Below are 11,360 nucleotides of genomic sequence, written 5' to 3'. Positions count from 1 at the left end.
TGGCCCACCCCTGCTGTTCTGCAGTGGGCGCTCACTGGAGCTGCCGCAGCTCTCGCGTCCGGGTCTGACTTTCACCCCAGCATCCAGAGGAGACCAGGACCGAACCGGGGCAGGGTGAGAGCGCGGCGCGTTTCTCCCTCTCCTCCCCGGCAGCTGGGGTGCTCCTCCAAACCCACTGAGCCCAGACTCTCCAGACTCCAGAGAACGGCTGGGTTTGTCTGCCATTGACCAGCCGCGTTTTCTTGACAAGTTAAATTCATGTGCTGCAATGAGCTGCGTTGCGTGCCACAAGAGTTCCCGTCCAACTCGTACTTCGTGTGTTGATTGTGATTTGACTTACCAAAACAACAGTATTAAAGAGTGCTGTTATTTTTTGGTGTTTGTTTCTTTCTGTATTTACAAGTATAATTCAGGAAAAGTGTATTTTTTGAACCCTTTTCACTTCATTTTCCATTGCTTATAACAAATTATTAGTCACATTTTTGTCAGATTTTTAAAAGGTGCAAAAGTAAATACGTCTAAACTGCTGTTTGTCACCAAATTTCAGAACTTTTGGTTAAAATAAATTACAAATTGGCTATAGAAGCCAGGAAGAAAAGTGAGGTGCGTGTGCAGAAAAAGTAGCACTATAGTTCAGACTGATATTTTTCTCTATATTGTGGGGTATTTTTTTCTGTGTCTGATAACATATCTCCTGTAGTGGGGTTTCGGTTGACTTGATGGGAAATTGCTGGAGTCAGGCTTGGGACTTTGTGATTTCAAATGAAGAGGCTGTAACCATGCAGAGAAGGGCTGCAGGTTTGCAAGCAGACCCCGCTTGCACACACAGCTCTGTTCTGAGGTAGAAACAGGACCCTGCTGTGCAGTAATTGCCTATTGCGTGCTTCAGGTGGAAGCAAAAATTAATGCTCTGGCCATTTTTATTCAGTCATGGGAACAGAATGGTAACCGTTGTGAGGAAGATCATAAGAGAACTCTTGATGTGGATCATTGTGGTTTGTTGGTTGTTTTATTTTTAAGTGTGCTGGGGCACTTTTGGGAATTTTTCAGAGTCAACAGACAGAAAACCAGAACCACCTCCAGGAGCCTCTGTGTTGCTTCCCATGAGAGGCCTCCCTGCACAGTTTGCTGTAAAAGCCTTTTGGCTTTCTAGATGGAGGCTGACAGGGTTTTCCTTCAGAGCCCCTCCGCAATCAAGAGCCCCTTCTGACGGGCTTATGAAGACTTTGGGTTGCTCACATCCAGAAAAGTGAATTTTAAGCAGTGTTTTCATTGCACCAGTGAGGACCTGTTCATGCCCAGAGATCTGGGGTTGGGGTGTTTGCTCATCAGAAGACGTGACACTGAATTGCACAACAAGGTTTGTGGCTGTTACGCCCCTTGTTACTTGAGTAGCAGCACAAAGAGGATGCATCACTGCCACTGATCTTGTCAGGAATTGCTCCTTGGTGCTGCCTGGAAGGGAGCAGAGGGCAGACTTCAGCCTTACGGTCTTCCTGAGCTGGGGCTTGCCTACCGCTTTCAGATTTGCCTTCCTTTCGCCCAGCGTGTGATGGAAGCTGCAGTACATCCTCTTTAAACCCTCTGAAGAATCAGCAACCTTATCTTTTTTTTGGCTGTCTTTGTTGGTATTAAAAATTATTTTGTATCCTGTTTTCACTGTCTTTACACCAATGGTTGAAAGCAGTATTTGGTCTATGGCTTTACAGGAGGTAAGTTTATTTGTGTTTGTATGTATCAGCGGTGTCTGTCCCTTTTGGAAATGCAGTATCCTCCTTTTAAAAGCTAACCAGAGTTCCCCAGCTGCCTTTTGTTACAGGAAGGAGGAATTCGGGAAGGAGGAATCTCTTCTTTTACTGACTGCAGAAATGGAGCAGTACTGAAGAGAAGGAAATGGCTGGCGCAGTCAGTCCATTGGCGTGGGGTGCAGAGAGAAGGCAGGAAGCTGCCTGTTTACACCCAGGACAACTGAGCAGGTCTGACGAGTTGGCTTGTGCCAGGTTACAAAACGCTCCTGTGAGTCCTGCTGTAACCAGCCAGCTCCATCTGCTGAACTTGATGCCACTGCGAATGGTATTTTAGAAAACCCCGTAAATCTTTCAGAGCCACTGAAAATAGTTTGCTACGTGCAAAAAGTGCTATTTTCTATTTTTGTCCTCACTGTGTAATGTTAGGTTTTATTTAGACTTAAGCAGATTAAGAGTTGCCTGCTGAGGAAGGAGACACTTTTTCACTGCTAGGTCTGAGGGGAGGAGCTGGAAAAGACCAGCGGTCTGATCGCACATACTGCCCTGTGCAGAGGAGGAGGAAAGGTGGCTCTCTAAGGCTTTCAGCTGGAAATTAGAAGTATGGTGAAAAAGATAGAAACATCTCTTAGCTGTTGACTTGGATGCCCAAGGTAAGAGATACTCGCCTTACTAAAAACGTGCCATGTAGATTCTCGTTTAAGAGGAGGATAGTGCATTTCCAACCACGTAGCTTGCTTACCCACTTGTCTGTGAATGCAAGGCAGGAACTTTGAACTTCACGTTGTGCAGCTTGCTTTGCAGACACCCAAGCTTTTGGCAAAAGCATAGCAAAATGTTACAGCAAACTTCTTTCTGGGTTATTTTGAGGAAGTCTCGAGAATTTGCCGATATCTTCCTCTAAGTGACACCCCTATGAGAAGGTACTGGTGCTGCAGCACCTGGCAGCAGTACCGTCCTGATCTGGTCTCAGTTTTTAGGTGAACTCAGGTCACAGCTGCTCACTGGCAGAGCTGTGTCTGTAAAAACCCACATTTCCAAGGTGGTCTGAACAAAATACAGAAGTAAAGACATGTTGGAGCCTTTTAAAATTTTTATTGTTAATAAAGAATGCAATTTGGTTTTACACATTAAAGTTTATATTATCATTACAGAAGACTTTTACTTTTAGAGAATCCTTGTCCCAAACAGAATACAGTGAAAAGATCCCCAGAGTTACGCATCTTTTAGCAGTGGGTTGTTTTTTTACTGTGTTAAAACAAAAGCGTTTTACGTACAGTTTCTGTAACAAAACAAGTTATACAAAGTACAGTCTTGTGGAAAGGAAACGAACTTACTTTGCTGTACAGGGCAGTGCAGTCGGGTTGCACAATGGGGTCACGTTAAGGAGAATTTGCAGAGGTTCTGCTTCCTGCCACAGAGGAAGCTCCCACACAGAAGAGACCTTTTTTAGCATCCTTTTAGGGCTGCACTTGTCCTCTTTTGTTTAAGACCAGCATGCAAAATCTTCTTGCAACAGAAATGAAAATTGCAGTTTCACAGTGGTGAGTTTGCAAAGAAAAAAACACCTGAAAAGAGCTGGTGAGCAGGAGGAAGTGAAGGTGGGTGAATAATGTGCTTATGCAAAGAAGGCACATTTTGTAAGGAGGCATTCGCTGAACAACTCTTGGATTTTTTTGCTGTCTTAAGTGCTGGTATTTGCTCCCTTTACTGTTTTTTCTTGGAGAACATAACTTACCTTTCAAGCGAGTGCAGGTCCTTTTTGAAATCCCAGCATGTAGGTTATTGTTCCTCCACCTGTGAGTTTCCACATGAACCTGGTATTTTTCTGAGAGTTTCTGTAGTGCAGAGTCCCTTTGCAGTCTCGTGGTGTGAACGATGCACAGTCCCAGCGGGACTGAAGGCCAGCACGTTTTTTTCTCTCAATCTGTTTGAGGAGGGCACCTCTGCGTGTCCTGCCTAGCTGCGTTCTTCCAAAGGTGAAGATGTGTGAATGATGTGGACTCCTGGAAGTCCACAGGCGTCTTTTGGGTATGATTTAGTTTCTCAGCCCTAGAAGAACAGTCACTGAAATGGGTTTTTAGAAAAAAACATTAATTACAATTTACTGTTCATTCTTCTGCAGTGTAGTTCCCTTCTCTAGTTAGTGCTCTACGGAGTCGTTGAATGATAGAATCATAGAATACCGGGTTGGAAGGGACCGCAAGGATCACGCAGTCCAACCTCTCAAGGTAAAAGTACAGTTTAAATCAGATGAGCCAGCACCCTGTCAAGCTGACTCTTAAAGCTGACCAATGTAGGGGAGTTTACCACTTCCCCTGGGAGATTATTTCAACGTCTGACTGATCTCTGCCTGCGCAGAGTGGGTAGGGGAGCGCAGTGCAGTGAAGACCAGGGCCCGCAGCTTCCAAGTTCTGCCTTCTGTGTCGCCATGCATTGCCTGCAGAGCGGGTTCTGGGCCTGCCCTCAGGGAGCGAGGCCCCCTCTCCTGGCACTTCTTCTCAGCAGGTGTCCTGTAAAACTCACACTGTTGTCAGCGGCACGTGCCGCGAAGTGCACAAATGGCGATACAGATTACATGAGCTGTAGGGAGTTCCATGCTGAATGCTGTTCTTTACAGTCCCACTGAAGATGGGAGGTTGGCACTGCATCATCTACAAAATGGACTGTTTATCTGGATTCCTGCAGACAAAATTTTGTAAAGCAGAGCAGGACAGCTTTCTAGTTTTGATTGGAAACGTGATGAGTATCTCTTAACTGGTCCCTGTTCACTGCTGCTGGGTGGGATTTCATCTGCCTAACTGCTTTTGATGATGAGCAAGCAGAAACCAAGTGGTTTTGTGGACAGGACTGTGTTTACTTTTGACAGAGAAACCCTGCAATCAGGGTGTCACACAACACACATAACCATTGGGGTGTAAGTGGAATCGCTGCATTTGCACTGCTGGCTTAATTCACTGTTGTTTCCCAGAGCAGCAGTCCTGTCTTAATGCGCACTCTTGCCTTCTCAGTGTTCTACACACACAGTATGCTCACTTATTGCTCTTTAATATTGTTAAGGATTAACTTCCTGTTCTGGTTGTTCCTTTCTTCCTGCAGAGGGAAAACCGCAGGCTCCAAGAAGCAAGCATGCGGCTGGAGCAGGAGAACGATGACCTTGCCCATGAGCTTGTAACAAGCAAAATTGCCTTACGGAATGACCTGGACCAGGTAATGCTGACAGAGATGGGTCCCAGCTCAGGCTTGGTAACACCAATTTTAGGAGCCCTGCTTTGTGCTCAAGTGAAAGCATGAACAACATTAAAAGTATAATTAGTTGTGCCTTTATTTTCCCAACAATCTTGCTTCCAGTGGCAGTCAGAAAGCCAGATTTCCACACACATGCAGTGGTAGCCATTCACCTGATACTGGTGTCTGAACAGCGCTGACTGCGCCTTCTCTGCTATGGATTGTTTCAGAAAATGTAAGCCATAACCTTTAGGCAGATACCAAAGAGTGCACATTTGCTTAAAGAAGGTATCACATACTCCTCAAAAGACTAATTTCAAGATATGTTCCTTGCAGAATGCCTGCCACCTTAACATGGATCTGTTTTTCACAGCAGTTTTAGTACAGCCAACAAAATTCAGAGTGGCATGGCAGCAAAACGTAGAAGGGCTCCTGGGTGTCCTTTGATAACTACTTTTGTTTTCTGAGAAGACTGGAATGTGGAGGGCAGCACCATGCAGAGCCCTTTATCTCAGAGATGGCTGTCAGAGAACCATGCACTCAACCCTCCTCTTTCTGGAGTGTTTTAACAGCTATTATTAAAGTACTGAATAGATGAGGGCCGTCCTCCACCACACCTCATGAGTAGTGCCTTGCTCAGTGAGGGCTGGAGTGCCTTTTATAACGTAAAATCTTTTCCTGCAAGGGCCTCTCGATTTGATTTCCTGCAGTTACTTGGCTTTCTTTATCTAACCTCAGAATTGTAAACATCGTTGAACTACGTTTGTGCAAGCTGTGTTACTGTTTAGTCAGATACTTGACAGTTAGGCTCTGCTGATTTGGATCCACGCAATCCCGAAACTCTGAGCCATCTCGATGAGCAAACACAGGCAGAGATGGGCTTTGCGTGATGGCGAGGGCAGCCTCGAGTGCAGGCCAGAAGCAGTGTGCGGAGGGGCGCTGTCTTTCCCAGGAACCACTGTACGTGAAGCAGCTTATGGCTGCTGTTGCCCGTGCTTGTTTTTTCTCAAGTACCATGGCGAGGCTGCCAAGCACGTTCCTTTGCTGGTCCCAGTCTTTGATCTGCTGAGTTTTAGCAGTCCTTGTGCAGAGCACAGTGGCTCCATGAAGGTTTCCCATGCCCTGCCTCAGTTCAGCGGCACTGAAAGAAAGGCTCTGTGCTGCCGCACTGATCTGCGAGGACGGGTGATAGCACACAACGCTGCAGCTGCTTGGAGAACCTGGAAGGAACACACACAAGGAGGAAAGATCCGTAGTTTCTTCAAAGCATATCTTAAACAGGTCTTTCATCAAAAATACCCGTGTGTATCCTTTGTGTTTTCCAGTACACGCATGCTATCAGGTTTCTCAGTAGTACTTACTTGCACTGATAAATAAACCATTTCATCTGGGGGAACTGTTTGTCTCTCTTCTACTTGTCTTAGCCCAGGTACTTTGTAAGGTACTGTGCAGGCACTTAAGTTTTCTACAGTATCTGGTTTCCCTGCTGACAGATACAAAAATGGAGTGAGCTATCTGAAGTTACACAGGAGCTAAATGATGCTGCCCTTGCTTAGATTAATACTGTTGCCAAAAAAATATGCTATACATCATTGTTTGTATTAGGACACCTTATTTATGCTGACTTGTCATCTGGGCATAGGTAACATTCGGTAAAAGGGTCCTTTCCAGTTGTTGAAACACAATGAAATAACTCAGAAAATAGCTACTTGAGAATTTAACGTTTCAGTTAAAAAATAGGTTGGGTGAGCCATATGAAGGCAGAAAAAGGCAACTCTGGAACCTGAGCCCACAGTGTTTGGGAGATGTATATACCAATGCATTTGTGTTGGCACAGATAACATCTGATTTTCACCGGTGTTTCTAATTCTAGGCTGAAGACAAAGCAGATGTTCTGAACAAGGAACTTCTCCTGACCAAACAGAAACTCGTGGAGACTGAGGAAGAGAAACGGAAGCAGGAAGAGGAAACTGCTCAGGTGAGGCGTTCTCCAGCTTCTCCCACTTAGTGAGCAAAGAGGGATGCAGAAAAGCATGAATGTGTTGTAGCTGTGGAAGGGATTTTGCCTTCAGAATGCAGTTGCAATTAAAAATACACAATGCCAAGGTAATTTTTTTAAAGTATGTTTTTCGTTGGTTTCCTCTGAATGTCAGTTCTCTGTCTATTATCCTCTTCCCGATATTGTAGTTACCACTTTCACTGGGGAGCAGTTGCAACCAAGGAGACATGATGAGGCCTCTTTTAATTACCTAAACGAGCTGTAGGAGCCATTGCCTTGTAAGAGGCCATTCTGGATTCACTGCTGGTTCACTGACATAAAGCTGTGAACGTTCCTACCTGAACCTGGAACCAACAGCAGAACAGAGATGAGAATTTTGTTGCCTAGACCTGGCCTCGTACTCATCTGCAGAATGTTCAGTCCTAGGTTTTTAATCGTGCGTAACGGGCTGCATACTGGCATACGCAGAAGTATGCTTCAAAAGTGATAGCCTGAGTTTTGTTTTTGCCGTTTGGCAACAGTGACTGCAGCAAACAGTGATTCTTTGTGTCTCTCTAAATGGAGGTTGCCAAGTTCTATGCTGTAAGCAAGGTAGTGGACGCCTCTTTCCTCCTGAAAGGGCTCTCAAAATCGAGAGGTTCTGAACAGTGGAGGAATGAGTTCGCTGTCTTTCAACACAGCGCCACAGACCACACCAGACTGGTTTTTTTTGAGTGATAGTCCTAGAGATTCTTCTCCCTGTTTCATCTCCAAACAAACAAACAATCTGTCTGCCCATAACTGCTGTGAGAGTGTGCTGAAAAACAAAACCAAAATCAGTAAAATCCACCTAGCAGTACTGCTGATTTTGTGTTCTCTGGGCCATGCTGTATCAGTGTTTAATGCAGAAAAAGAGAACTGCCCTACCTGGGAGCTCTGTAAGCAGGCATACACTGCATCACAGTATAGACTTTTTGGTTATAACTGAATATAAGAAGAATTTGTATACTGAGTAAATCAAACTTTTGTCTGAAGAACTGGAATTCGGTAAGAAAACGCTGTAGAACTGTTGTGAGCACAAAAAGACTGTGAGAGAAAAATTTGATGACGCATTTTGAGAACTTCTTCCAGTGTCCTGGGTAACTTTTCTCCTTCAATTCCCAGCTGAAGGAAGTCTTCAGGAAGCAGCTAGAGAAGGCAGAATCCGAGATCAAGAAAACCACAGCCATTATTGCAGAGTATAAACAGGTACTGTTCTGGGGACACCGTCTCATTTGTCAGCTGCTTTCATCCTGTTCTGAGAGCTGAGTTGTCAAAGTTGCAAATCTCATCCTTTACGTAAGGTACATTACCTCTCAGGCTTTCCGAGAGCAAGCATTGTAATTTGTCATAAATCTTTGTGGTTTTCCTCATAGTCTGCTAATTTAGGGCATCAGGAATAACCTGTCTTTTAGCTGATTTTAGTACTGCGAGGTGAATGCTGCTTTGCTCTGTGACATAACACAGTGTAAACATTATAAACCAGTTAATCCATAAAATGTTCTGAGTTCCGTGTTCAGGTTCTGTGTTGAATACTGCCATTTTTTTCACTCTCATTGTCAGCACCAGTGGATTTGTGAAGGGGGAATATACTCAAGTGAGGCAGAACCTAAGAAATGTTGGCTCTAACAAAAGTAATTGTTAAAAAGCACAGGTTCTATTTCAGCACTGTACATTCTAGCTAAAAGACTGCTTTCTCTGCTCCAGATTTGTTCCCAGCTGAGTACCAGGCTGGAAAAACAACAAGCGGCCAGTAAAGATGAACTGGAAGTTGTGAAGGTGAGAGCGATGCCTCAACATACAGGGTGTTTCTAACACAAATACTGCTAAATGCCAGGGATACAGAGCAAAATGTGAATTGAACTTCAGTGTAACAGCAGTGGTGTCCACCCGGCTGCACTGATAGCCCCACATGCATTTTTCATGGGATGCAAACAACGGAAGGGTTTCTTTCTTTATCTTGTATCAGGCAGGTTGGAACCCTCAAACTCAAGTGCATGCAGTACTTGGCTCGTCTTTTTTCTGTCAAAGTGTATACTTTTGGCAGAAAAAAGGTAGAGAGACGGTATTTACTTGGATGTTTTAACTAAATGAAAAAAAGAAGAAGAAGGGCTCTCTAGAAGAGAAAATGTGTTGCTTCTCCTGTGCGCACAGTGGAGGGTTTGGAACTGGCTGAATTGGACACTGTATCTGCGTTTCTGTAATTTAAGCAGAGTTGGTTTAAGTAATTGGCACAGCTTGGGCCATCCCCAGAATTACCATAGCAGTTCCTCTCCCTTCTCTAAACCCCTTACCAGGAATGTCAGCACTAGAAGTTACCATTTCCTGCCCAGGTGGTAATGCCATCTCTCTGCTTTGTCACTACTGAGTAGGCAGAATTGCTTTCCCTCTGCTATAGCTTCTAGTTGTTTCTTCACTTCTCAAGCCAAACCTGATACGTTGCTTTTTATTGACTTTTTAATGTTATTGATAAAGTAATTCTAGGATTGACGTTTCTATGATCTGCTGAAATAGCTCAATGTGAATAGCTGTTACAGTTGGTGCGAGCCAGACCAGCTGTGCTCCATCTTGAGCCAAGAGTGACTGGTTCACCTCTGCAGGTAGCACAAGAACTTGCCGCTGTGTGTCAAGTGTCGCTGGCAAAGGGGCCACCCCCAGACACTAAACAAGCACCGCGGGTCAGTATTGGCCCTCGCAGTGAGCACGGGCTGTGTGCTTGCTGCTGAAAACACAGAAAAGCTACCTGGCGTTCTTTAAAATGTCACAATGTGTATTAATTTGGTCAGATACTTTTATGGAAGAGGGAAAGTCTCTAGAGTGCCATTTACTCTTGCAGTATTTATGCCAGGACAATTCAGAAAATACTACAAAGCATTGGTAGCAAGAGGGCTTGAGCAACTAATCTAGGCAAGAAGTCTCTGTGCTCAGAGCACGCTAAGTAGGTTTTAGAATTTTTTATACTGGTTGACGTACCCTGGAAATTGTTCATGAACTTCTCAAATTCTTCTCGTGGTAAAAATGAAAGCTGCAGCACTAGATGGTTGGTTGGAGATGACTGACTGAAAGGCAGTCTAACGTAAAAATGTCTCTTCCAGGAAGTACAGCAACTCCAGTAACACGGGTTAAAAATGAGCTTTCTGGGTATTTCAGGGTAAAGTGATGGCCTGCAAACACTGCAGTGAGATTTTCAGTAAGGAGGGGGCACTGAAGCTGCCTGCTGTCAGCACGGATAATAAAGGCATAGAAACAGATGACGAGAAGGACGCACTGAAGAAGCAGCTGAGAGAGATGGAGCTGGAACTCGCACAGACCAAACTGCAGCTTGTGGAAGCCAAGTGCAAAATTCAGGTACGTGGAATCCAAGTACAGCAGGGCGGTCTCCTTAACCTTGTGGTGCTCAGTCCAGAATCTGAATCCTGCGAAAAAATTGTCCCAAAAGGGAGCATATACCTGTGCTGCTGTACAGCTGTGAACTTCCAGAACGATTTTCTGTCTTAAAAAAAAAGAAGTTCTTCTTTGTATATCTAAATATCTTCTGCTGTTCCTGCAGTTTCAATCTGTCTTCTCTCCCCAGTGCCTGGGGAGGTTGCAAGGAAAGTGCTGGATTGCAGGGACTGAGTTGGAGGATGCTTTTTGTTAGTTGTTTTTTGATGAGTTCTGACTGTTCTGCTTTCTTAGGAGCTGGAGCACCAGAGAGGAGCCCTCATGAATGAAATCCAAGCTGCCAAAAACTCTTGGTTTAGCAAAACCCTGAACTCGATCAAAACGGCCACGGGCACGCAACCCCCGCAGCAGCCTCAACCGGCCCTGCCACCCAGAGAGGGCAGCACATAGTCCCAGCCGGCCTGGCACCAGAGCACAAACCGCCACGGCTGAGACCCTGGAGGGTTCTCCCAGTGGCCTCTCCTCTTGGGGCAAGGACGAAAGGCAGGAGTGCAGGCTTGAAGGGAAATTCGTCGGTGTTTTTCATTCATTCTGATGTGACCCTTTTCAAAGGGGGGAAAAACGTAATTCCTGTTTTCTGTTGAATTCTTACTTCCCAAACTGCCTCGCTGAAAGCCACGTTCTGATACCTTCATACTTTTACACTTTATTTTATATGACTAGATGTTAAATAAATACTTCAAAACTAGGTCTTTAATACATGACTAATTATTCAAAATTATTTTTATCTTGCATAGGAGGTTTTTTCTTCTTCAGGAGGAAGAGAGAGAATGGAAAATGTAAAGTACTGAAACATAATCTCTTCGTAGAAAGCACAGTGTCATAAGTACTAGTGTGCGTGTGTGGGTGTCTGGGAGAACTCACGTCCTGGGACCATCTCAGAAGTTTATCGCAGCGACTTTGTCCTGCAGAGAAGCACTTTTTGT

The 11,360-nt window shown here is 44.8% G+C and overlaps 1 protein-coding gene across 4 annotated transcripts in view; it reads left to right on the top strand.

The window, feature by feature from the left end:
* Positions 1 to 11,115, top strand: part of RABGAP1L (RAB GTPase activating protein 1-like) — a 66,828-nt gene extending 55,713 nt beyond the window's left edge. For 2 of the 4 annotated variants that reach the window (XM_010194705.1, XM_010194706.1), the window contains 6 exons: positions 4,845 to 4,955; positions 6,847 to 6,951; positions 8,116 to 8,199; positions 8,698 to 8,769; positions 10,141 to 10,338; positions 10,669 to 11,115. In XM_010194705.1, coding sequence (XP_010193007.1) covers positions 4,845 to 4,955; positions 6,847 to 6,951; positions 8,116 to 8,199; positions 8,698 to 8,769; positions 10,141 to 10,338; positions 10,669 to 10,824 — 726 coding nt within the window. In that variant the 3' untranslated portion in view covers positions 10,825 to 11,115. Of the gene's footprint in view, positions 1 to 1,673; positions 1,713 to 2,298; positions 2,399 to 4,844; positions 4,956 to 6,846; positions 6,952 to 8,115; positions 8,200 to 8,697; positions 8,770 to 10,140; positions 10,339 to 10,668 lie in introns of those variants that run through there. The other 2 variants (XM_010194708.1, XM_010194709.1) reach the window with 2 other exon arrangements.
* The last annotated feature ends 245 nt before the right edge of the window (positions 11,116 to 11,360 follow it).

The sequence above is a fragment of the Mesitornis unicolor genome, unplaced genomic scaffold (genome assembly GCF_000695765.1).
Source record: "Mesitornis unicolor isolate BGI_N332 unplaced genomic scaffold, ASM69576v1 scaffold6721, whole genome shotgun sequence".
In the NCBI taxonomy this organism is placed as follows: Eukaryota; Metazoa; Chordata; class Aves; order Mesitornithiformes; family Mesitornithidae; genus Mesitornis; species Mesitornis unicolor.
This window is presented reverse-complemented; position numbering and strand designations above follow the sequence as displayed.